The sequence below is a fragment of the Gymnogyps californianus genome, chromosome 14 (assembly GCF_018139145.2).
Source record: "Gymnogyps californianus isolate 813 chromosome 14, ASM1813914v2, whole genome shotgun sequence".
In the NCBI taxonomy this organism is placed as follows: domain Eukaryota; kingdom Metazoa; phylum Chordata; class Aves; order Accipitriformes; family Cathartidae; genus Gymnogyps; species Gymnogyps californianus.
In genome coordinates, this window is record NC_059484.1 from 13845224 (window position 1) to 13872536 (window position 27313).

Sequence of the window (27313 nt, forward strand, 5' to 3'; positions counted from 1 at the left end):
TGGTCCCATCCCATGAAACCTTTATTTTCACAGGTATTTGAACTCAAAGGAGCTGCAAGCAAACCCTTTACTTTCACTCAGGCAAACTGTCCTCTGCAGAGGAGAACGGGGTAAGGCTTTTAGGACTCAAAAGAGTTTGTTTGGCAATAACATGGTTGGCATAACATCTTCTTACATATGTCCCTGTAACATCTCTGCAGTATTTGGCAGGGAACAGAGTACCAACATTTGTCATAGAAAAAAGATTAACTCATTTTAAATACCAGTCAGGACTTGGAACTATGATACAGATTTATGTCCAGAGAAAGAATTATGAGGGAAACATTTCCCCTGTCCTACTAGTGCAACATTTCATGGTTCATATGTTACTTTAGATCCTATCAGCTTTGGTTCCCGAATTTTACGCTGTACAGCACATCTGCAACTCTAGTGCCCTTGCTCATATGAGTACCATCAACCCAATCCAGAATGAGCAGCACTGCAGAAATCAAACATTCCCAGACACCTTCCCGCATTACTCAGATGCCACCAGTGAAACCGAAGTTCCCTCTGCCCTACAGTATCCTGCCTCCTGCCGAGGTGCTTTGCTTCAGTTTACATTCAGAAGGTTGAAGATATTACGAAGACGGGAGAGCCATTGCACTCTGGCAATTCAGGGAACCTTTCCACTCCTGCTGAAGGGCACATGGCACAGGAGGAGAGGACTGGAGGATCTGCAGAATTCCCTTTGAAGCAGACAGGGCTGGTTTCCCTTCCCTGCAGGTTATTTTGGCTACTTTCCAACCACCAAAACCTGAAGTGCAACTGTTCATCTGGCATTTGTTTACAGGTTATCCCAGCCTCCATTGCCTACCCTCCCACACACATACATGCTTAAGATTACTAATGAATCCATTCATCTTTACTTAGATACTGGGCCCTAACGTGCTGTTTAACAATTTAAGAATGAATTATACTTCTTCCTGAATCCATCACAATGTACAAGCCAGGCCTCCCTGAAATAGAAAGCTCTACATCATTGAAATTAACTTCTCTCCCTGTTTTGGTGCAGATGAGTAATCCTTTTAAATAGCAAAATGTGCTGTTATCCAAATAGGCAGCACTTACACTAGTTTTAATTTTCTTTCAATGTTTTCACACTCTGATCACTGAAGTTGGTTGGAAGGATAATAAACCGATTTAATAAATTGTGCTATGAACACCAGTCCCAATAAGAGCAAACTGATTAAGCTGATCACAGCTTTCCAAGCTGAATCTTCTTACAAACAAAGAAGAAAAGGCCTCGGAAGGGAGAAAATTAATATCTATTGCTTCACTGATTACAGTTCTGTGGTAGACTCTTAAAGGGGAGGGGGCCCAGTTTCCACTGCCCATTCTGCATCAGTGTTGGGTCTCAGCACATCTTTACAAACAAAAAATGGGGCAAAAAAAGGGCTTCTGCGCATGGGACAATAGCTGAAAGTGTACCACCCCACTTGCTAATATAGCAGTCATCACTGTTTAGATTCTAACAAAGATTAAAAGAGTTAGGTTTCTGGAAATCTTATTGGCTTAGTTCTCTTTCTAAATGTTTTAAAACCAACCTTCCATTTTAGGTACAATAAAGTGCACAAAGTGGAAGCGTGGGGCCTAAGAAACAAGCCAGACTGCAAGTTGCTGGGGCAAAGACCACTTGTGCGAGCCTGTGCTGTGTGCTTCGATAAACTGTGCATAAATTTCTGCTGTCTCGCCTGTATCATCAATTACTTCCTGAATTTGCAAACAGAACTTTCTCATAGCTTCCTCCACCCTACAGCAGACATCCAAACCCCGCTCAGTTATGGCTTCAGGAGATACTAGTACTGAACGCAGAGACAAAGGTGTAATCTTAAAACGAGAAAATTCACATTTACTGGCATTAGCATATAAATACACCCAGACCCTAGGGAAAGTTTAGTAGGCTGCATTTCCAAGCAGGGAAATACACGGGGAATAATCATCTTAGCTACAGCATAACCTCTTAATCTCTCAGGAAAGTTTCATTTGTAAAGGAAGTCTATTTCAACTGTTTCTTCCTGAGGGAATCCAGAAAAATCCATTTACTCATCCTTCCTTCATGCTGTAAGGTTTAAGCACCTTTTGTTCATTAGGAACAGTGAAGCCAACCTGTGGTATATGCATCAGTTCTTAAGTCGTGCATACTGACTCCCTGGTCAACCCACAATATCAGTTTTTCCTCCTGCGCCATAACGTGTCTTTCCCAGGGGAAAGAGCCATTCTCATTAGTTTACTCTTCTCCCTTCCCATTTCATTAAATATGTATCAAGATTAAAGCACCCACTTAGGTTTTTACCTCTTCTGTTGACTACATTTGATCTAAAGAGGTGATTTTGTGACTCTCCAGTCATTTCCTTGTTGATTGCTTTTAACATCAGAGAGACTGCTTTCCTGACATACAAACTAGATAGCTGCAGGTTTTGGCCTTTGTAGCTGCTGAAACAGGAGTGAACTCCTTGCAGCACACTTAATATTCAGCTCAAGTTTGATGTAGCCATGGTGACTAGCAGGAAGGGCATTACTGTCCCAAATACTGCCTTCAACCTGGGGAATCTGTGCCCTCATCTTAAGGCCAAATAAGTGGTTTTGATTATCCAGTTGTTTAACCAAGGGAATATCTGCACTCCTGCTCAATGCTAACACTCTTCTACTAAATTGATAAACACTGTATGGGCAGGTGAAAACACTGAAAAACATTATGGCAAGCCACCATACCAATGGCATCACCACTTCCAGCAGTCCAAGGCTAATATATATACCACACACTGGTTCAGGATCCTGCGAATTTATGCTCCACTTTCTGTACTAGAGCTAAAAAACCATGAGAGACAAGATTAGTCTTTAATTGCCTTTAATCTACATCATCAACTGCTTTCTGAGCACTGGAGAGACAAGCAGGGGTGCAAAAGCATTTCAGAATTTTGCTCACAGGACAGAACAAACCCAATTGAACACAAAACTCCTCTGCAACCCGCAGGCTTCAGAACAGAGCGGGTGCACAGGGACTGAGTCAGAACAAGCTGCTATGCTAGAGCGGTTAGCTGCATCTACTTCTCGTGAGTATGTTAGTATACATTCACTGTTGATAGCGATGTACTGGATAGTATATCATGACATGAACCTAAAGCCTACAACCGACAGCAAGACAAAACTTCCCATCATTTGGAGAGATGCAGGCAGATGAAGTGTTAAGACATTTCATGCTGAAACATTTTGGAACATATCAAAGCTGCGAGATTAAAGCCTTAAAAGTCACTGAGTTTTGCTGGGGAAAAAAGCAAAAAAATAAAAAAAACAACCCAAACCAAACTAGTCCTCATAGATTCAGCTTTGCCTTTATCAGCAGTATTCATGTACAAAGAACTTCCTGGCCTGAAAGTATTTGCTCTGTGCAAAACAACAAAAAAGGAAAGATTCCAGAAAGAGCACAAGAATTAACGGAAAATTCTACTCCAGACTTTTGTCTTGTTAGAGAAAATGCCATTAGGTCCAAGATGTAACCCACTTGAAAGTTGCTTTGATTTGGTAGGAATGCTTCCCTTTGGAGTCCAAAGGCTTTGATCTCAAGTGTTTAAGTGAGGAAGAACAACTATGAAGCCTAAAGTTAATAGCACAGACCTACAAAATTTTTGCTTTGGGGTTGCAGCCAAATGGAACATTGGAAAACTAACTGATAATCCTGCATTTCTACAATAATGTTCATATGTTAATAACCATGAATGACAAAGTAAAAACATGTTTGCCTTGTAGTCTGTATGTCAGAGAACAGAAAACGAAGTATTTGGCAAATGAAAATTACCAATACAGCTGCAGGAAAAATACAGACACATTTGACTTGTAGTAACAAACTCTGGCATGTCAGAAGTATATTTTACAAACTCACACTTTACTCTTCTTCTAGACCTCTTCGCCATCAGTTCCCAGTGCTCTTGTTTACTTTATTGGCAAGAAATGCAACTATCACAATAAGTCAGTGACATCTGCCAGAAAGGTCAATAAATCTATTAAACCCTGAAGCACAAATCCAGGACTGTTCACAGCTGTACTGATACCAAAACTCAAGCATCTCATCGACAATATTGTTCTCAACTGACACATTCATTTTAGCTGGATGAAAGAGGGGAGAGGGTAGTACTGATAGCTGAAGGTACCCTGCTTTTAAATCTTGAGCCTTGGCTTCCACCGTTCAGCATTGTAAACTACTGTGTTCCACTGGAGACATCAATGCATACTTAGCTTGTGGGTAACAGGCAACAGTGGTCTTCATGACATTTATGAATAGATGTTATAGTGAGAGAATGAGTGTGGTATTTCTTTACTAAGAAAATATCACTGCAATTAAAACTGTATAGAAAAGGAATGTGTTTTAGATTATCCACTTTTATTTTTAAATTGCAGCAGCATTACCTTCCAATTTTCTCAAAGTGAAGAAGTTTCCACCTTTATCAAAGTCCCCATGTAGGAACAGCTGCTTTGTCAATACCACACAAAATGCATGCTTAAATAGCAGAAACTATGATTACCAATAATAGACATCATATATGAGTACTGGCAGAGGTTGTCTGAATCACATTTCTAATTAACTTCTGTAGAGAAGCAGCTGTAAAGCATTAAAATGCTGATTTGCGCTGCTGCTGGCAGATACCTAGATTTTTTGACTCCTAGCAGATGAGGACATGTACTTCAAGGTGAGGAGAATAAAATTAAAGCTGTTTTCCTGCAAAATTCCACTAATAGAAGCTACATGCATAGGGTTTCTTAGTAGCAAGCAATGTAGTTAGATTTATTTAATGAGCTGTAATGGAAACTCTGCTCCTCAATTATTTATTTTTTTTAAACTTTAGTTTGCCAGACATCCTTCACTACACAATAATTAGCTGAGAAAGAGGTCATAGTAAACTAGACCTTTTAAAGCCACCTCATTTCCCTTCCAGAAGAATCCTGCAGCCGTAGCAACTGATCTTAAAGTAATAAATACAAGATGATGAAAAGTAAACTCGTTAGTTAATTTAGGCTGTCACAAAAAAAGCTGAAGTAAACATCTACAATGGGCCCTCAGGTCCCTTAAAACACTAGAGAATATATTTTTAATACTCTCCAGCCGTTGCCTAATGAACAATGCAGGTTTTAGATATCCCTTTATGAAGTGCATACACAGGTACAGAAATGTTGTTTAAAGACACATTAAAAATGAATACTCAAAAAAGGAAAACATAAAATCGAATCCCATCCACATTTCACTACGGATCCAAAGCAAGCTCTGTCACTAACAGTTGCCTAAAGTACCCCACACCCACAAGACACTGCCAGAAATGGAGAATAACAAATTACTCTCTTTTCATAAGCCAAAATCGAACATCTGCATCAGGTTTTATTTTATTGCTCCACTCCATTTGGTGCTCACTACCGAACAGAGTATTGGTGAGTTCACAAATTCACTCCTACACCAGTATAAACGCTCTGCTGTGCTACCTGTAAGTCACACTGGAGTTTGGGTAACAAACACCACATCTAGATTGTGGGTCATAACCACTTACATGACTTTGAAGCTTATTTCACATTGTAACATTTGTGCCACTACCAGAATCAGTGATATTCACCAAAGCCAAGTCACTTTCTACATGGAAAAATGACATCGGTATTGGCTTCCATCAGAAGCATTTTAATAGTGAAATTCTTAGAACTTGACTGTAGCCTGAGAACTGCTCACTGTGACTTTATGCACCTGGTAGTGTTAAAACCACCAGACAAATGACCAGGCCCACAAACTGAGTATCATCAAAAGCCCAAGATTTAATGAGATACAGATATCAAAATGAGTATGTTTCATGACAGAGAATTTCATTCTAATGAAAGTAAAGAGTACATTTGTTTTCTCAGACTTTCACGTCTCTCCACCTAGAAGAACCAGCCTTCTCCCACTTACCCAAGGGGAGATCTCACTGACAGTTACTTCAAAGCTGTTATTTATGAGAGTCTAAACAGACCTGAGATGGTCTGCAATGAATTCTAGCAGCAAGGAAAAAACCTCTTTATTCTGTGACTTAATTTACAAAAATAATTTTTTTATCAGTTGTTTGAGACAATGGTTACCACAACTTCTACAAGAGACCTTGAAAGCAACATTTAAGAAAAGGTTGTAGAAAAGCATAGTTGCCTAAGAAAAGCTTGGCGCTTCTTTTTTTAAATAAGTTAAGGTAAAAAGCTTTAAAAGAATCATATTCAAAATTCAGTACGAAAGACTGTCACCACTTTGTCCTAAGCACAGTCACTCCATGTTCAGAGATGTACTAACCAGATGCACTTTAGTGCATTTAAGAGGAAAAAAAAAAATGACTTTTACAATGCATGTGCCTAAAGATGAAAAGATAATCTCTTTAGCTGCATAAATCCTTTACTGTTCCATTTAAAGATCAAAAAGAATTCAAGTATTAAACCCTTTTCTATTTCAGATATGAAGAACATGTTTTCTTTCAATTAAGGCCTGGCAGATGTGATTAATGGAACAGAGTTGTATTTGCTACATACCTGATGCTGCACCAAATGACACATTAATCACCCCTTGCCTTCTCCCTTCAGTACACTTAGTGACTTCTGCCCTTCAGACCAAAGTGTGCTGCATGTGGTTCAGCCAAGTAGCCTTACCCACATCTGTTTTTCCATTCAGATTATCCCATATGGCTACCTCCAGAATTACTTGTACTGCAATATAAAGAGAGATTTAAAAAGTCACGGGGATTTATCTTTAAAGGGGAAAAGGGGGATTTGGTTGTGGCTCCCTCTGACACTCAGTGAATGGATGGGCTCCGAGACTCCCCTGCCAGTAAATGTTCAAGCAAGCTACAGGACGGTGTCGAGACAGCACAACTGTGCAAAGCAAAGGAAGCTGACCGGCCCTACGTGAGGGGAGAGGGCAAACGAAGGGGAAAATGCTGGTCAAAACCAAGGGCTGAGATGACACTGCTTGCGGAAAACACTCCTTGGACTCCTTTATTAAAAGGTCTAAAAGCCTCTTGCTGCCTTTCAAAGGTGAGCAGTGGCCACATGCCAGAGTCTGGGCTCATAATGCTTCGCTGTCTCCAAACGTCAAAGAACAGCTCTAATTCTTATTGCACAAAGTTCTGCTGAAAACACACAACTAAGAAAAAAATGAGTAAAAGGAAATAATAAGAAAAATTTAAAAATGGCTGAACAAATAAATATTTTCAGGACGCCTAAATAGATATAATCTTCGCGAATTAAAATAAGGCTTAAGGAAACACGGTAGTCTTGGAAGAAAGATGACAGCTGAAATCCAGAACCTCGCTAATGACACCCCAAGGGAAAACGAGATCCCATACACCTTGCTTATAACAAAATTTTCTCCTCGATCAACTATAGCCAAGTATGCATGCCTCTTGGATAGCCACACCCTAAAATATACCATGTTTAATCTACAAGTCAGAAGGTTGACTTTGCAAATGTCATTGCCATATGGGGTTAAAGATATCCAAGTACTTCAACTGAAACTGTTACTGCCTCCCAGTCACAGGTGCAGATTTTGACTGGTTACTGTAAGAAGGATGTTAAGTCTTCATGTATTGCCACTGTACAGACATTCAGTGCCATAAGGCAGACAGCCCAGCTGGGTTAACACTTCCAGAACAATCCTGATGTTTGGAGCCTGCAGTATTTTCAGTGCTGCCACATTCAACTTTATTACTGTATTAACATAGTGCTTTGCATATAACACATGCTTTAGAGATGATTGATGCTGCGGTTCTCATTCTTCAACAAGGGACAACACTTGTTCTAAAACACTGTCATTTATACAAAAGTAGTCTTAAAAATGAGTAAGAACAGGCTGTCAGTCAATATGCAAATAATTGAATGCTGAAACGTGACTTTTATGAAATTTAAGCACCTAGCCACAATCAGTGATTTCTGTCAAGCTAAGCCATAAAATAAGATAAACCCAAAGTACTTCTGAATCACCTGTGTGGTGTGTACATTTTCCTCTCTGCACATAGCTAGCTTCAAGTCCACGGCAAGAGGTTTCTTTTAAATGACATTGAGCAATTAAGTCACAGCCTTCTAGCACACAGTAAGTTTACAATGTCTTGAATAATTTAAAATTTTCGATTGCTGCAAAGGGTGAAAAGGTAAAAACCCTACCATGTTTTACATTAAAGGAAAGGCTGAAAAATACATGATGTCCGTTTGTTCCAGATAAACATACAAATGCAAACAATTAGTTTAAGTTTTAGAGATATTAGTGTTCCCTAGGTATTTACACCTTTTGGTGACTCGACAAGGGAACTAGGGCATCGGGGCATACAGGATGCTCATGCAGCCCATTTTATTAGGTCTACTCTTCCAATACGTTTGGATTCCCTCATTCTTAAGTTTTTCTTACCTATAAAAGGCATCTTGACTTTCAACACTGCCTCCCCATAACATCCTCACAAACAAACTGATGAAATCTGGGCTAGATAAGCAGACAGTAAGGTGGACAGAAAACTAGCTGAGCTCTAAGGGTTGTAATCAGCAGCACAAAGCTGAGCTGGAGGCCTGGACCGTCACCAGCTGTGTACCCCAGGGGCCAGTATCAGGGCTAATACAACTGCACATCTTCATTCAAGACCTGGATGACGGGACTGACTGCACCCTCAGAAGGTTTGCAGATGATACAAGCCTGGGAGGTATGGCTGATGTGCCACTCAGAAGGACTTTGACAGGCGAGAGAAATGGGCCAACAGGAACTTCGTGAAGTTCAAAGGGAAATGCAAATTCCTGCACCTGGGGAGGAGTAACCCTGTACTGACTGGGGACCCAGCAGCTGGGAAGGAGCTTTGCAGAAGAGGACCTGGTAGTCCTTGGGCACAAACTGAAGTACAGGAAACACTGCTTGAACGTAAGATTTTTTTTTTTTTTTTCCTAAATTAACTCACTGTAAGAATGACCGAACAGCAGAACAGGTTCCCCAAAGATATTATGGAGTCTCCATCCTTGGAGATTTTTCAAAACTTGAGCAAGTAAGATCCCGAGAAACCTGCTGTAGCTGAGCAGAGGGGTTGGGTTAGATGATCTCCAGACATCCTTTCCAACCTCAACTATTTGTGATTCTGTACGTGTTCCAGTCCAGCCTCTACCTGAAAAAGGTCTTCTCTCCAAAACAGACAGAAGAGAGGACAGTTTGACTTCTGCCTTTCACCCAGTAGTAGTATATACTTGATGTTCCACTGCTGTACAGAGCTACCAAATACTTATCGGGTGAAAAGCAAAGAACATTTAGACAAGCATCCTGCAAAGAGAAAATGTGCCATCCTCTGCCCTCTGTTCCTTCAGCTTAAGGCTGTTCATTTATTTAGCGAGAGACAGAGGACAGCTTTACGTTTGTTCATGCGAACTTAGAGACAGCTTATACAGCAGAGGTGTCCACAAGCTACAGGAATTAGATGGAGACCAACAATCCCTTTTGTACAAGGCAGACACTAGAGATGAACAGCTCGATTTCTCACAACCACAGCCAGATTCAGATTGTAGGTCTAGGGACTGAAGCAGACCCTGAAGAATCATGAACTGCCTGTCTGTTATTCGTTGCCTGCTATCAATAACAAAATGCCATCAGAGCCAATACAAAAACCCGCAGTGTTACAAACTGACCCGCATTTCAACTTCTCTTCCCCTCCTCCCATTTCTATGATATAATGGAACCCACTTACCACTCAGCAGCATTGTAATTAAATAATCAAAAAGCAAACAAGTTTCACATCTGACAGTCCCCAGGAGAAAACTGATATACATGAAAAAACCATTTTAGTTTACTTAGGGCCATTCTGGTAACAACAAGCTCAGAGGGATATAATTAGTACCCTGCAAGCCAGCATATGAAAAGGCTTAATTTAACTGAGATCAGAACTAAAGAATAGCTATAGAAATTAAAAGTGAAGCCACAAATCCACACAGGACTGCCACAGCTAAGCGTTTTTATGATCAGGAATTCTAAAGTCGTAATTCACATGTATTGCATTCTGATTTCTGCTTATCCAGAAGGGTAGGCGTTATTTTGGACCACCCTGAAATAGCCGAGGTTAATCCGAGGAGGTCAGTCTGTGGGTCTTTAGCAGTTCTCAGTAGCATGCAGGAAGAGGCACACAACACTGGGCAGGTTAATTCTTATTCTCCAAGTCTGCTGAATGGGTGCCTCCCTCTTCAATATAACCTATATTCTTCTGCATGTTAAATCCCTACAATTGTTTTGAAATGCTTATGGTCAGGAGAAGAAAGTCCTTATATCACAGACATCCCAACTAAGTTTGTGGGGAAAAAAGCATAAGCTATCATAGTCTGTCCTGGTATTCTTACTGGGAACGCTATGTTGATACTAGAGACTACTATTAGAGAAAGTAGAAAACAGCCCCACAATATTTACTCTGTTGTGACCAATGGCATATGCTGGAAAGCAGCTTCTTTTAAGCTAACTCAACCTAACAAGGGAATCCCCAGAAAGAAAGATTCAAGAGCCAGCAAAGACAGCTGCTGGAGGTGACAACATGGACCACAGCTCAATGCAAACTGGATGCTATCACTGTACTGCATTAGACTGATCCCACCGACAGGTAGCCTTTCCCAGAGCACTGTGGCTGATGAGGAATCCAGCACTAAATTTGTTTGAAGTAAGGCTAGATTTTGATCATTTGCATTATACTACAGGCATGCATAAAAAGATTCCAGACAGCAAGTTGTTCCAGCACATTTCAATTTTTCAAATACAAAGGAAAGGAAACATTTCAAAAAACATGACTCGTAAAGCTTTTGCTGCTCGCTGTTAAGATTTGCTGTCAGCAGGACAGCCTTTTTTGGTTGAAAAATGTTTATTGCTAAAGGTCACAGAATTGTCTCTCTCAAACAAATTAAGAAATAAATGGCTGTTGACACTTCCAGATGATGATTCATCTGTCTGAGAGCTCCAACAATGCAAAGCAACACAGCTGCCTCTCAGGTATGCTGCAGACCACAGCAGCCACCAACTAACCCAGAAATCTGTCTTCACTCTCCTATCACTTTGTTAGCCAACTTCTCAACCCTCTTCGTAGTCACAGCAAAAATTCCTTACTCCCAAGCTTAAACACAGATGAAAAACATATGAAAGTAACATCTGTCAGAAAAAACACTGATGTGTGCAGTAGCCAGGTTTCCATACTTACTATTTCTATTATTAGCAAAGTCCTCTTTACTTCATGTGAAGCAAAGACTCTCTGCGTATGAGACACATGGATGAAAGAGGCTGATGGACTGGCACTGACATCACCACCTACAGAAACCAGTGCAATAGCAGAACAAGAGATTAACGCTAACAGAACCTCAAGGGCTGCTTGGCAAAGCCCAGTATGTTTAACCCCAACACAGGTCAGTACACAAGAAATGCTAGCAAGAAGGATATAGTCTCCTTGCCAAGGAAAGCCAAATTCTTGAAGGTTAGTCTTTTTAAAGAGTTATTAAAGTGCTAGAGGTCTGTTTAGACAACCCTCAAGTGAAAGGCCATCATGAGGTACAGCAGAGTATATCTGATATTTTATCTTGTCAGGGTAAGCTCTCGATAAAAAAATTAATAATAGATTTTTATTGAGCGATTATCCTTTTATCTTTTGCTTTTCAGTGGAGTTTATGATGACTATTTACTGATCTCTTCAGGGAAGAAGCTGACATTTACTGTTCATACTATGCCTCTCTGATCTCAAATGTGGCCTCTACTATCACTATGTCCAACAGTGATTCCGTAATTTTAGAGGAAAGATGCTGTTACAAATTTGTGAGACTAGCATTTTAAAGAGCATTCCACCTTGCAGACAATGCAGAGGACTAATAATTTATGATTTTTCAAAGAAAATCAAGAAATCTCTCCTCATTCTTTTTACTGCTCACTGGTTCTGTGGCACAGCAGCGATGATCATCAGCTTGGACACCGGGTTTTTATCACCTGCCCAATTTAATCATGAGAAACAGATAACCAGAGCAGTGGCCTAACAGTCCAAATCCAAGAATGTGCCCTTTTCACACATACAACATGCAAAGTAAAAGTTTTCCCGGAGCCTCTGCTCCTTCATGCAGTTCAGTTTGATGTGTTAAATTATCAAGTCTCAGGTATTGGGTTGAAGTGTGGGGTGGGTTTTTTTGTTGTTGTTGTTTTTTTTTTTTAAGTATATACAATGGATAAATTAAAACCAGAAATACATAACCAGCAGCCTTTCAAGTCAAGATCACATGTTTAGGACTTAACAGCCTCCTGAAGACTAAGGATCTATGTAAACCCAGGGAGGGATGTGGAAGCCAACCCCAGTGTGGTTAAGGAAGAATGCTGACTGGTGGAAAAGGAGCAGCAGCCAGCAGGAAACGCTACAGTGCAGATACAGAACTGACAGCAGTGAAGGAAAAATGTTTCATCCTAGCCAGTAATTGTCCCAACACGCATATATCAACTGAGCAGGCAGGAAAACACTGGTTTTTTTAAAAAAAAAAAAAGTTTTTTATTGGCACTCTCTTTGCCTGTGTGTCGTTCTCTTCCCTTGACAATTTAGCTTACTGTCCAACACCAGTAGTCTTTTATATCCATCTATAAATAGATACTGCACACAAGTTAATCTCAGCTACTTCTTGCAACCTTTGTATGAAAGATGGATGACTGATGGAGAAGAGCCTGCATCTTATCAGAGGCAGGTGGAACAGAGTAAGAGCGAGCTGGATGAACAGCACGTGCACAGACTGACAAGGAGCAGGGGTGGGAGAGCCAGGAGTGCTCTCTTTCGCCTGGTCAGAAGGGCACATCTAGACAACAAGGAAAATAGATCTGCAGGAAACTAGATTTCATTACTTCCACTTTTCTCAAAAGAAACTTGTTTGTACAATTCAGCTGTGGTTACAGCATGAGCTTGTCTAATTTGCTTCTAGACTGAGTAGCAATAAAGAGACCTTGTTAGGAGGGTGTTTTTTTTTTTTTCTCCCCAGCTTAGTCTGAAAATCCTCTAAAGAAATACTTATTTCATATAACATTGATTTGTTCAAAACCGTATGCCTTGCTTGCAAACTAATTAGAGACGTACTTTAGAACAAATACTATAGCTGTTGGGTAGTTCTTATTTGAAAGTCAGTATGGGTCAGAACACTAAATACTCACAAGCTTGTTTCCAAGCTCATTTTAGGAGCTTCCTACGTGTCGGATTTTTGGAGGTGTATCCTTTAGTATCTGTGTAGAGAGCTCTTTCCCCCAGTTGAGTAATTTCAGTGGCAGGATTCAAACTCTGCAGCTCATAAAGCTAAATAGTCTTAGTAATTTTAAAGGAGAAAATAGAGTTGCTAGATCTGATCATAACCCCTTGAAGTCACTGTACTCTCTTCAACACATGAGAACACCAGCTACTTCAGAGGACTTTCCATGTGATCTTTCTAGCTATGCAATGTCTACATGATAGAGGCATTCATTCCTCTTTCACTTGATTGCCTTTTCCACCATAGCAAGGGTACAAACTACAAGACAAAGTCTAGCTTAATTTATATTATATATCACTTAAATGGTTCAGAGAAAAAGATTCCTTGCCTTTCTGCTACAGAACAAGTAAATTCAGCAACTACATCTACACATTGCTGCTGCAATTACAAGTGGTTGTTTCATTTGTGGTGATGCGTTATACCAGTGACTACATGTCTTTGCATGTAGCACTTAAACGCAATCCAAAATGACTACTCCTGGCAATGCAGTACAAAATAAGGAGTGTAGTTGCAAGCATGTCAGCAAGTGAGAGCAGTCAAAGTTTTGGACGTTGCAGATTTCCTTTTCAGGAGCACAACATTCAGGATAAAAGTAAGCCAAATCATAGGCAGTCTGAGGTGGAACCTTTTATCAAGGCTTCTTTTACCATTTTCTCTGTCTAGAAAAAAAAAATGCAGAACATGAGGAGTGAGCTATTCCCCCTTCTTTCTTTTTTTTGTATTCCAAGCATCAAACATTTAACCCTGGGGTTAAATGTTAAGGGCTACACAGGCCCTTAGCAGAATATTAAAACCAGCTTCCCTGTTTATTCACATTGTCCAAAATGCAGGACAGCTCATGCCATCAGCAGCTAAAACAGCACAAACTGAATATGGAACACAAATTTTTTGCTAGACTTTTGGCCTTTCAAATGTAATGGAGCAAGGTTCACCTGAGCTCTGCTGTTGGCAATTAAAAAACCTCAAGTCATTACACGCATATTTGCAAGTTCATTGATCCCTTAGGTAGGTAGGCATAGGTAGGTAAACACAGTGGAGATGTTACATACAAATTATCATACCTCTGTCACTGAAGTCATCCACCAGCACTATCTCTGCTATCAGCTCAGGAGGGGAGCGGTTTAGGACACTGTGCACTGTCCGGAGGAGAGAGGACCATCCTTCATTGTGGAACGGTATTATCACGCTAGTGTTCGGAAGCTTCTCCAGGTACAGTTTATTCTTGCAGCTAGACATAGATAAAGTAAGTCAAAAGGCAGTGCCAAAACCCACGAGCACTTCCATGTTAAATTACCATCAAGTAACTTAGTTCATTCTTTACTCCTCAAACTGATACAAAGTGCCTGAAAAAAACCCACCAACTTTCAGGCCTTATCAAGCCAGTGTTGACCTGATCTAGTCTACCCAGCAAAAAAAAAATTCCATATGAAGTGGGGACTGTTAACAGCCAGTGAACACTTAGTAACACAGAAAGTCAGATGGATCTATTAGGTGCTGAAGCTGCTTTTAAAGGAAACTCCAGTTACACCTTAAGATACAAAAGTCTAAAATACTTGTTTCCCCTGTCCTTATACCTCAAAGATCACTAGGAGGTGGGATTTCTACAAAGTTGTTTCAGAAGTTGAATGTATCTCTTCTAGGCATTATCCGTACATTGGTTTAGCTCACTTATTCCCAGTTTTCAGAGAAGCAAATCACTCTAATCACATGTATAATTGTGGTCCAAATTTTTTAAACAAAATGTGCAGGAAGTAAGGATTTTGTGTGACAGCACCTTCCCTAAACAGTCCCAGAAGTTCAAGGCGTTGTGAACAATACACAGAAGAGACAGGATAATTGCACGGTAAGAACTGCTCAATAAAGAAACCCACCTCTCTCAGTAATAGACCAACCTCCAACCTTTACCAAAGGCTTCCTTTGTCATGCTGGACAATTATTCAAATCATACTTTTCCTAAACAATCAATCTTGTCTTCCTCATTTTTCAGCAGGTCTAGTTTGACACCTGGGATCAGTTCTGCAGACAGAAGTGAAGAAGGCTGGGCTTTGAACACAAAGCACTGCAGAACTTGGATAAAGCTGGAGAGTTAGGTCTGCAGAGACCCCATATGGACCCCTTGAATTTGGGCGTATTTCCCCACAGCATTAATCTTCTTAATTTTGAAATAGGGGTAATGCTCTCTTGCCTTGTGGCGGTGTTTTCAAGGTAGCTTCATGAAGAAAATTCAAACTGCAGCAATAAGTGCAGTGTTTATTCTCCTGCAGGTGTGGCCCTAAGTGGAGTTTGAACCTTGTTAAAGAGGTAACATCTAAGGCCATACAGCGAACAATTGTAGCTAAAAAGTACTCAGTAGCTGTTCACTAGGGGACAAAAACCTATTACATTCCTAGAACCCCACGTGTCCAGTGCAAAACAGAAGTGGCTACATGAATAGATTTTTAGAATACATTAATGACATTGCCAGCAGGGCAGGCTGCCCTCTTTCCACTAGCAGGGGAGGAAGGTCATACTCTGCTCCCCCCTGCCACAACACTGGACCTCTTGCACAGCCTGCACCAGAGCTGATTTGGACTCTCTTCTGCCAGGCGCTCTGCGAGGCTTTCACTATGTGCACAACGCAGTGCATGCACGCACGCAGTAATTCCCTCCCTGTTCCCCGGAAGGGCAGATGGGAACGAAAGCGGCTCTGGCAGTGGCAGCTTTTTCCTGGTACCTTTTCCCAGGGAACAGAGAAGGACGCACCTATGTTATACAAGCTCAATAAATCTGTGGTTACAGGAAGTTACTCTGGTGCCTGTGTGAAAGGACAGTAGCTTATTCTGGGTCTAATGAATTGTTTTGGGGTGCTGCCAAGAGCTTGCAGGCTATGGCTACAATGCACAGATGCAAGACGCAAAATAAAGCTGCATGGACTGCTTTCATCCAGCCCTTGGCATTGCAATCTTAACCTTCTTCTGAGATAGCTACTAGCTATAATTCTGTTCCAATACGAAACAAGAGCCCCCAAATCTCTTCTAACTCTTCGTAAACCAGAAGTCTCGTTTTCTGACTAACTTTAACAAGTGGGAAACTTTAGCTATTAAGTTTAACCATTAAGCATGGAGAGAAATTGTTTCCCTCCAGCTACCACATCTACAATTGCTTTACAAGACGTGCGAAATTAGTATTTAATATTAAAAAACCCAGAAGCACTTAAAGGAAATGTTAGCAGGGGAAGACATGACTGTTGAAACAAACAATTGTATGTATGTACCAGGCAGATCCAGTACATGTCCTCCCCCAGCCCCTTGATTCCCACAATTAACAGAAAGCAGAGGTGACACACTATTTGGTATATAAAGGTCCACACAAATCATCTCAGAGGTGAGCAAACACATTGGTTGCTTCTTTGTCCTTCCCCACCCAGGCCAGCTGTTGGGGAGAATCCCAGCTGTGGGCCCAAAGCTTAGGACAGGACAGATGCCGCATTTTTCCCCCGTTCACCTTCTTACACTCCTCGCTGTCTGTGGGCACTTCTCCAAACGACAAAGTCTCTATTATCTCTTACCGCATGTAAAAGGCTAGGTAAAGTAAGTGCTCTAAAACACAGCTCACTTCTTTCTAGAATGCTCTTTATGGACTTCGTCTCAGCCTAACTTTGTTATAAATTGCCCTCATCAACCTCCCAAATTACACAAACCATACCATTTCAAGTATATATTTTTTAATGGGCACAGGGAGTGCACAACAGACCCTTTCAGTCGTGAATTCCTTTACTGCAAATCTCCATTACACGTAACGCCACTCCCTGCCCAGTTAATCCTAGCATCCATTATACACACACTGTTTATCCTCTCCTTGAGACCTCCACAATTATAACTCGCTACATCGGGGGAAAGGATGTGTCAAGCAACAAGCAGACTAGCTGCAGAGGCATCATTAATCACAGCTTAAGTTGTTGGTGACCCAGACGCTTCACTTATTAATTTTAAGTGGGGACTAGAGTTAGAAGTTTCACATTTTAAAAAGGTTTAAATAGCAGAATTAGCAATGAGGAGTCAGCAACTTTGGGAAACAATGGGGAATGTGAGGTAATATATTAAATCCTCAGATGAGGAAATACTGACATTGTCTGATGTTTAAGTTCTCAGAGCCCACGGCAGCCCCTGTAAATAGAGGCCAGGTATAATTTAGGTTAGCAAACTCAAACTGTATTCCCTAGAACTTGAGTATGGGCTGATCAACAAGCATCTTCAGTTATCTGATTTATCTCTACGTTTAAACATTTCAGCTGCATGCCTAAAATATTTATGGAGCTATACTCACTACTCTGGTTTATGAGTATATATTGAAAAAGGGTGTCAAGCCAGTGTATTTGATTAGTTTGCTGTGACAGCTGAAGAAGTAATCTCTCAAATGTGCAGCTAACAAATCATAAAACCTGACTTCTGGAAATTATCTCATGAATAACATAGATGTTCAATTCAGATTCACTAAATTGTGATAAAAACGGCTTTGCACAAACAGTATTTAAAAACCTCTCAGCTTTGTATAAACAAGGGTTAAGTCCTAACTGAAGCACTTTTGCTAATGAAAAACTCCTTCTGGCTTGCACAAAATCCAGTTTGACACTATTCTAAGGGATAATGTCCAAAAATAGATGAACTCAAAAGCCAGTATTCAATTGGAACTAGTTTCTACTCGTAAACCCTGAAGAGGTTTTTATGAGGAAGATGTCTAAGAAACTAATCCATAAACCAGAAGGATATCTGATAAAACTCTTCATACATAGTTGAATGGAGCTACTCAAATCTTGTTCTCCTCCTGAGCATTTCACGGTCATTTCCAGCTAGTGGCCAACATAAGAACTGGATAGAGTGTTTAGTGACAAAGTCATCACCTGACTACACTTCGGGCACTTGTCAACTGAGTCAGACATTTACATCAGTTTCCACTACAGAAAGAAATAGCTCCACCTTATTAGTTGCTAAAAGCTGTTAGCTATGTCAGCGGGCTTAGGAACTGAACTGTCACATTGCAAGAGGTGAAGGAAGTAGCCACCTCTGGGTTAAGTCCAAGATCTCTTCTGTGCAGGGCTGCAAGTTTTTGTAATTTTAAGTCTTTTGGAATCAAAAGGGGATTTTTTCCCCAGATTTGGTCCCCTCTATTTCCCGTTGCAATTACTATACACTGTCCTTTATTAAGGAGACAGCAGGACCTGGCTGTGAAAGGACTGTATTTGATGAACAAAGGTACAAGAGTCCATAATAAAAAACAGAGCATACTCCTGCAGATGTGGCGATTTAGGGCTTGTAAACTTTCACTCATAGAAATGCAAGCTATATACTCACTTTGGATGTCTGATGTCTGGAAGGGAACGATTCAGAGAAATTTTATCACTCACAAAGATATTAAAGCCATTTTCCCTGTATGCCTGGTCCACTCGCTCTGCATCAGTCATTGGGTAAGGTTTTCCCTGTTCTCCATTTCCTATAGATAAACAGAAAGTAAACATGCATCATTACTACTAATTGGTGCTTAACTGGCCAGAAACAAATGCACGTATCAAAAGAAGAGCAGTCATCTTATAGCCCTTTGAAAATTCCTTCATTAGTTTTGTGCTCTGTCATATTTAGCACTGAGTCAACCATGTCAACCTAACAATTTTATTTGATAAGCAGTTTTGCTACAAACCACTCAGCTGTGCAAATTGTAGAAGTTAAAAGTCTTCCTTCTAACATCAGAAACAGATGAAGGGGCTATGGCAACGCTGTGGAGGATCTATAGAATGTTTTTTGTTTCACTACAGGAGGAATACATATGGTTTGAATGCCCCATCACTATTGCTTTTTTCAGCACAGATGGATATGTATATTTAACAACCTGAGTTCTTGCACAGAGGAGGTAGAGCCCTTGCAGACACACCAGTGTAAAGCTGTGATGTTCAAAATGGGCCCTTCTACGTGATGCAAGACAAAACCAAGAACTATGGAATAAAACTTGCATGAATGTTATAATCTAGAACATTTTTCTTATCCCTCTTCTTCCTTTCTGGAGCTCCCATTTTTGGGAGAGGTACAGGCACACATTTTTGGTAAGTTTTTAAAAAATCAATACTGCACCTATCCTAAAAATACCAAGATGTTACCAATATATTTTCACCTCAAAATGGTTATTGTGGAGTTGGGGGAAAAGGCTTTAACTGGGATTAACACACAATAACTGTTGCATCATGTCAAGAACATCATCTTGACCCTGAAGTTGAGCACGCTGTTCTGCACTCAGCCTACCAAATAAAAATCAAACTAAATTACAATCTGTATTAAAACATTTTTATAGTAATCTTACATACCTACACGCTCAGAGTCCCTCCTTATAGCTTCTTTGTTATGCCAGTCCTTTTTCCTTTGTCCATCACCAAAGTTAGGGTCTTTCTTTTGCCTCACGTATGATGCCTTTTAAACAAAAGATTGGATATATTAAATACACAACATGTGAAACCTTTCCTTAACAGCCTCCCCTTCCTGTCAAAGGAGATTAAACATCTTCCTTAAGGTAAGACCATCACAAGCAAGTAGTTTGTAGCCTGAACAGGTTGAGGGAGGAAGCAAGTCTTGCTTGCCTCAGATACTTTATCTATAGATGTTAAGGGATATTTTTTTCAGGGCACCATCATGTATGCAGACCAGTATTCTTAATCAGGGAATCTATTAAAAACTCCCATTTTCATTCTGAAAACATCCAATACATCTTACATCCTATTTAATTAACAAAAAAGCTGTAATGGGAGACTTATTGCAGGATCATTATTAACGAGCACACTATTATACCTGAATAAAATCAAAATAAGATTTAAAAGGTCATTTATTAAGACTCTTGTTGCTCAACTTAAAAGCAAATTTTACAGAAGGCATGAGCCTGCACTGAACCCAATTACACCTCCTCTCTTCACGATGTTGTTCCTGAAATTCAAAAGCAATGGGTGCTTTGGAAATAAGTTAGCAAATGAAAGATGGAGCAAATTCAGGATCAAAGAGACTATGGTGTGTGGAAAGAAAACCATGCTACATCTCAAACACGGACATCCCCAAAATCCAAGGGGAAAAAAAAAGATATATAATATATTTAAGTAGGTTTTAGGGTCAAGAAGAGAACATCTCTCAGAATAAGTTTTCAATTATGTTGTAATATGCTGGTAGAGTATAAATGCAAGTCATCTGTAGCATCATTACTGCAGAAGTAGTCACACAAAGAACTTCGAAGTTTTTTCCTTTTAATTCCTCATGACATGCAGAGAGAACTCCACAGGCTAGAACTTCCTAGAAAGAGGGGGGGGGGGGGGGGGGGGGGGGGAAGCTTCCCTCCTTGGAGGGCAAGAGGTTTAAAATCTCACTAATGGGTCAATCAAACCAAACAACCTCCAAAAAGCAATGGTTGGCATAGTAACCTTGCAGGGTTATCAGGCATCTTTGGCATCTGGGACACAGACGTCATTTGCCTGACTAGTTAAATTACAAACCCTTCATTTTCATGCCTAAATTTGTCTTGGGAAAATAGGACATTTGGACATTTTACTTGTTATTCCAAGGCACTAGACTTCAGCCTGATGCAGTTCACCTCACTGCAGTCTGACAGATGAGCTCTGGTGAACCTTGCTGTGAAGGTTTTGCAGATTATCCCCACTGCACCACCCCTCTTCTACACCAGTCAGCAGGAAGGGAGCCCTGTGTATTAGCTTACAAAACCATCAATGAAGACAGGTTTCAGCTAAGATGTCAAAGTGAACTAGAGTGGCTGAACGCAGGTACATGCTCTGCTCTGCTTGCTCTGTTATGGGTGGTAACCCTTAGCAAAGGAACTGCATGGAAACCTTGAGTTATGCTGGTTGTATTACCATGCCGAAGGGTAATAAACCAGTGGACTAAAAGTAACAGAGCTCAATCTGATTAAAAGCTGGCCTGTGAACTGTTAGAACTCTGTCCCCCCCACACCCCTGCCAAGAGATTTTAAATCAATCTAGATCCTTTCAATCATGGATCATAAAATGATTTACACTCAGCTTCTTGACATTTTGCAGAGGGTAACATACCTGGCAGAAGTCAAGTATCATCCATGAAACCAGACAGTTACACATTTCAATTAACTAACATCAATACTCAGAGTATTCCCCTTCCTGCTCCCTGCAATTTAATTTTATTTTCACTGGAGGAGAGCTGATGGGTACTCAGGATGGACAAGAAGTCAGTCACACAGCTAGTTCACGATGTGAACAAGTATTAAGGAACTTCTACTTGTGCCACCTGGAGCTAACAAGGATATTTTCTGAAAAACACTTCTGATGCAGGAAGATGGAGGGAAAGGAACTCTCAGGGCGGCACAGGAAGAGCCGGACCACACAAGGGGATGCGATTAACAGTGGCGAAAACCAGACAACTGCCAGAAAAGGCTGGTTAGCAGGAAAGGACAGTTACACCCAGCAGAAGAGCGACCACTTCAAGAAAAATCCCAGTAGAGCTATATTTAGATGGTGTACTTGATTTCTTTCATTTACCCCATGATTCCTTAATTTTCTTCATCTTTGTTATGTGTTCTTTTGTTTTCCAGCCTGATGAAGTTATATTAATGAAAAGCAATAGCTCATTTTTATGTCGTTAACTACTGTTCCTTTAGCACATGAACTCTACTCTTCTAAATCCTTACTTCTGTTCAAATACAGAAACTGGTAGTGTACCTTCCTGAATTTCACTCTGCACCTATCAGGACATAAAATGAAGATCAGCACCAGCAATCCAATGTCTTCAGTTCACCTCTGACTGCACGTGCTGAAGACTTGCATTTGCTGAGGGAAAGAGGTTTCGTGAGAGGCACTGCAAAGGCCTCACTGATTCCCATCACGCAGGAGAAGGTAAGTGCAGCTCCAGAGCAGCAGAGCTGTGGTGAAGAACGGCGCTCCCCCTTATTGGAAGGGCTCACCTGAACTCACCAGATATAAATAGCAAACTAAATTGCTTAACCCACCTTGTGGTTTTCCAGCCATCCCATTAAACACCACTGTTCTTATGTGAATTTCTACCTGCTGATAATGAAAAAGTACTTTTAAGTGTCAAGATGAACGTGTGAGCCAGGAACCAAACGTGCAAGAAAGCACTGGGAGGGCAAATTGAACACAGTGGACAACAGCACTTCTGGGGAAAAACTAAGCATGCAGCTAGTCCTTGGGTCAATCTGAGGCTGGTGTCAGCAATGCAATCACAGAGCACCTTGAAAAACATATGCCAACACCAGCCAGAAACCTAACGTTTGCTCCACTGCAGGAGGTTGCTGCTGCTTTTGCATAGCAGGTGTAAGCAGGGGTGGTTTGCAATGCTTCCTCGGGGTGCAGTGAGCCAGGACACGGCATGGGTGAGGGGGAGGCAAACACAGCTTCAGCATCTACCCATGGCTCACGTCTGCCCTAATATTTGCATGAATAATTTATGCAAACTCTACCTGACTTTTGCTAGCTCATGCCAGCTAATGGGAGCAGGTCTGGATGACAGCTATGTGAGAGACAAGACAGTAGAAGCGGCAGCTTCGTTATTTTTCATGTAAAATGGATGCAATTTTCAGCACCACGAAGCAGGCACTCTGTGCTACTGCAACAGTCCAGCATGTCTACTTGTCTGGCCACCACAGTGGTTTCTAATTTTTCAGACAACATGCCACCCTCCCGATCATCCCCACTAAATATCCCACAGAGCACACTACCGTTCTGTGAGATTTTTGCCTCTGTTTTGCAAGATCCCTGCTTTGCCAGGCCTGCTCACTGGCCGGTTTCCTCTCCAGGATACTCCCCTGCCAGGGAAAGTCCTGGAAAGCTCTCGCAGACCAGAGCACCTCCTTGCCAGGAGAGTTTTGCCAACTTTCTGAGCACTAGGCTTGTGCACAAGTGTCATACTGGGCACAGGAACAACTGGCAAGTTTGAAACCTCAATATTTTAAGACTCTTGTCTCTTGTTTATAGCACTCTGGACTGAATGAGCACACCAGGAGAATCGCTTACAATGCCACTATTCCTTCTGCCATTTGCTGCGATTCAACACGTCTAAACCCCATACCAGCAGTTACTCTAGAAATCCCACCCACCACTGAAGAGGAGAGCATTGTAAGAGTGTCTAGGGACTAGATCTAAAAGGAGAAATACACAGTGTGACTCTGAGCCTCATGATACCCACTGTGCACATGGCAACCCAGCACCCTATGCCAAGCCCCTATGAAGTGACCAGGGGAAGTCAGGCACCCTGGAGAAAAAGAGGGAAAAAAGAGACGCACCAGCAAAAAGACATCCAAGCTGCCTAACAGGGCACTGGTAAGAGTGTTTTAAATCCCACCTTGTCTTGGGTCCCAGGCAACTTAAACTAGAATTGCAGAAGCACCTCCCTTCCCTCTGAACTCTAGTCTGAAAACGTCCCTTAGAAGATACCCGTCCACTGCTGCAGGTACCTGTGTGGATTGCTCTCCTTTCGAAATACACTAACGGGATAGATCTTGAGCTGCCCTCCACAACAGCTCTCAGGAGATGGGAGACAAGTTTGAAGTATACCCCAAAGGATTCACACCAACATCTCCAGCGTCCTCTGGAGGGAAGCCATACCACTGGGCTATCGGCTGTTTCAGGAGGGGCATCTCACGCCATTACAAAGCTGTACCACCAAAGCAGCCAACACTCATCAGGCCAAGCAGCAACCTAAAAACCATTAAAAAGCAGTTCCAGCCATCCCTGCTCAGGGTGAGCACCCCCAAGCTCTGGGCTGGAGTTGCCCTTGTGTTTGTGCGCTCAATATAGGATAACACGAACAGGGAAGTAAATTTTCTGCACGGCTTCAAGCCATTCTTCAGAGAGGTCAGCAACGTGCATTTACGTACCCTCAAAGCAAGCAAGAACCTGACGCAAGCAATTTAAACACTGCAATACTGAGTGAAATCAGGCAGTAGCACGCCATCCTCCAGTGCTGTTAAAAAAAGGAAAAAAAGAAGAAATCACAAAGACTACCACTGTATTACGTACAGAGCCCAAATCAGGCAGGCAGACAGCAGAAGGTCTAGTAGATAGATGTATTACTTCTCTCAGTCCCAAATAAATTTATGCACGAAAACGTCTTTGAGCTGGGCTAAGCTAAACCCTGTCAAGGCCACACATGTCACGAGAAAAACTTCAGTAATTTGTAAACTTTAAATTAAGCAAGAGGGGAAACTATGGAGTACACGCATCAGTTATTCAGACCCTTCCGAACTGTAGTGTTGGACTTTGGAGGCACACGGAATACAAAGCCTGAGCTTTGTACAGCTCTCAGTCTTGGAGACTTACAAGGACTGACTTTTCTTCATGTTGGCACCAGCAAAGTAAAATGAGGACTGTGTAGGGTGACTCTTTATCTGTTCCTCTGCCTGCAGTGCTCATGATGTTACTGCCCTATACAACTAAAGCCAAACGAGATTCACACAAGACAAAACACAACGTTAATCTCTGTTGGATCGACATACCTCTCTAAGTGGCTTTTAAAATCTTGAAGGGTAGACATAGCTGCAGATGGTCGTGACAGACATGCTGCACTCTGGAGCTTTTTTGGTCTTGGGAAGAGAAGTTACATTAGTCAATCCAATTCAGAAATGCTCCATTAAATTTAATTCAACTTGGGTAAATGTTAAGAGGCTAGAATATTTCTAACTGCATCCCTTGCAAGCAAACATATAACGCTTACATCGATTTTGCAGGTCACTATTAAAACACTGTATCTGAAAAGTCTGCTGTGAGTCACGGACAAGTTCTGTCAACAATGTCTGAACATTAGTTTTGAAGTGACTTTCAGTGCTAGAAAACGATTATCAGTGCCTTTGCTTCAGTGACTTTGCCAGCACCTACGACCCGCATAGCCCTGAAGGGAAGGTGTAGCTGCAGCAAGCTGATTAGCATCGTATTTCTTGTTAAGAATAACACTTTCAAGATCAACTTAATTTCAGCAAACCACCAAAAAAGTCAGTGTGAACGATAAAACATTGCCTTCCTCCCTTCGACTGCAATTTTTATGCTCATGTCATCACTATTAGCAGAGCAGTGTGTAAAGTTGCGGGCAACATGCCATCATGGGCAGAGGGAAGATATGCATATATGTGCTCAAAGTCTCTCTCACTGTGAAAATGGGCAGGTTGCTGACACTGCTGTTATTTTGGAAGCTCCTTTTTTTTCCACCTTTTTTTTTTTTTCCTCTTTGTAAAAGATGTCTAAGCTCTAGAAATCCAGACACAGCACACAGGGACCAGAATGTTGCTTTTTTTAGTGGTTTCCTTCAGGGATGCTGCATGGGATTTGACTCAATTATGCAAATTACATAACTTGATGATACCCCTTCAACAGACGCTCTAGACTGTGATATCTAAGCAATCTGCAAAACACAGCAAGTTTCCTAGGACTGACTTTTGCTTTAACTATTAAACAAGCATCTCATTTGCGGGGAGCTATGTCTTACGTGTAATGCTATATTTCACGTCAATTTTCACTTTTATCCTAATTTCTCATTAATTCTAACTGCATTGCAGGAGGCATAATATTTTTATCCAAACCCCACGAGCACATCCCCCCTTATCTGAATTTTAACTGTGGAATACAGTGACCATTGTTTGAACATTGCAGTTGTCAATGCTGCATGCTTAGGGTAAATTGGCATTACGGATCTGGATTTCTGTCCCTACAAAGCAGGTCAGCAAGGCTATAGCCTTTGCAATTTTCTGTCTTGCTCTATCTTAGCTTCTCATTTTGCAAAATTCTCTTCGTTTTTGAAATGGTCAGTTGTAAACAGCTATGCAAAAAGCAGATTTCAAAGCATGAAGGGTTCATTATGATCATCTAGTCAAACTATGTAAGTGCACAAGCCATTGAATTTTATCCATTAACTCCTACAGCAAGCCCATAAGTTCTATTTCAGCTCAAGCACATTTTCTTTTCCTTAAGAACTGGAAGTTGTTTACCACTAAGGAGTGATTACTTCTCCAGCAATATCTTAAACTAATCTCCTGCCTGTTTCCATCCTTCATTTTTTTAAAAACTGAAAATGAATTAAAGTAGAAAGGCATATTAAGCAATACATTGAAAATGGATTTAGACAGATTGCTGTAAATAAGCCCCTTCTGTTGTCTACCATGCTGTTACTTAACATGCTGCCAAAGCAATTGATCAGCGTTCAAACGCCAAATGCACAAAAATGGAATTTTAATTTTTTGTTTAATCACTATTTAGTGTGCCTGGCTCCAGCCAGAATAAAAGAAGGGTGGACGGAGACGTAAGCCAAGAGTTTTCTACACAAGAAGAAAAAAAAAAGATTTGCTGAAGTGCATACGCTAATCATAATGCTGTACAGATCTCAAACCCTGTTCAAACATTTGTTTTGCTGATTTATTATTTTCTTTTAAACCAAGGAGCTATGATCAGACCCAAGGAGCTATGACCTTCGGAGACACTGTTAAAGGGGGCATCTATTCCATCCCAGGTCTCTTCATTTATCCCAGCACCTCAGCAAGTATATCTTGCAGTTACATCCTACAACAAGATGCCGAAGATGACAAAACAATCTAGAAAAACAACAGGAAAGGGAGAGCAAATAGAAACCATTCCTCTATTTATTAAAGGAAGTTGCAACCTGAGGTGGACTCAGTGGAAGACTCAAGAGCACGTACTTTGGGTACAACCTAGTTGTCACGATCTGCGCCATGGCAAAGCAGAAATAAGAAACATCTGTAGGCAGCTTCTCTCCAGTCTTCCAAAACCTAGAGTACCCAAGGGGTTCCAGAAGGCAGGAAACATGAGAGAAGGCAGGTCTGGCAGAAACCAGGAAGAATCCTCCCTCTCACTGCAATGAGAAGCTTAAGTTTTAATGACTGTGGGACTATCCACGCTAAATGCAGGTAACCCTTTCATGAATAAACAGATATCAAGTCTTATTGCACCACGAAGAAATAAAACTCTTTTTTGGTTTGTCAGAGATCTATTAGCATGTGTTGAACAAACTGGTACAAC

At 41.1% G+C, this 27313-nt stretch overlaps 1 protein-coding gene across 1 annotated transcript in view; it reads right to left on the reverse strand.

The window, feature by feature from the left end:
* The window catches only part of GALNT10 (polypeptide N-acetylgalactosaminyltransferase 10), an 84903-nt gene that overhangs the window by 23166 nt on the left and 34424 nt on the right, over positions 1-27313 (reverse strand). Inside the window, exons 2-4 of the mRNA XM_050905348.1 lie at positions 19616-19718; positions 18615-18753; positions 14346-14512 (exon numbers count right to left, since the gene is read on the reverse strand). Coding sequence (XP_050761305.1) covers positions 14346-14512; positions 18615-18753; positions 19616-19718 — 409 coding nt within the window. The remainder of the gene's footprint in view (positions 1-14345; positions 14513-18614; positions 18754-19615; positions 19719-27313) is intronic.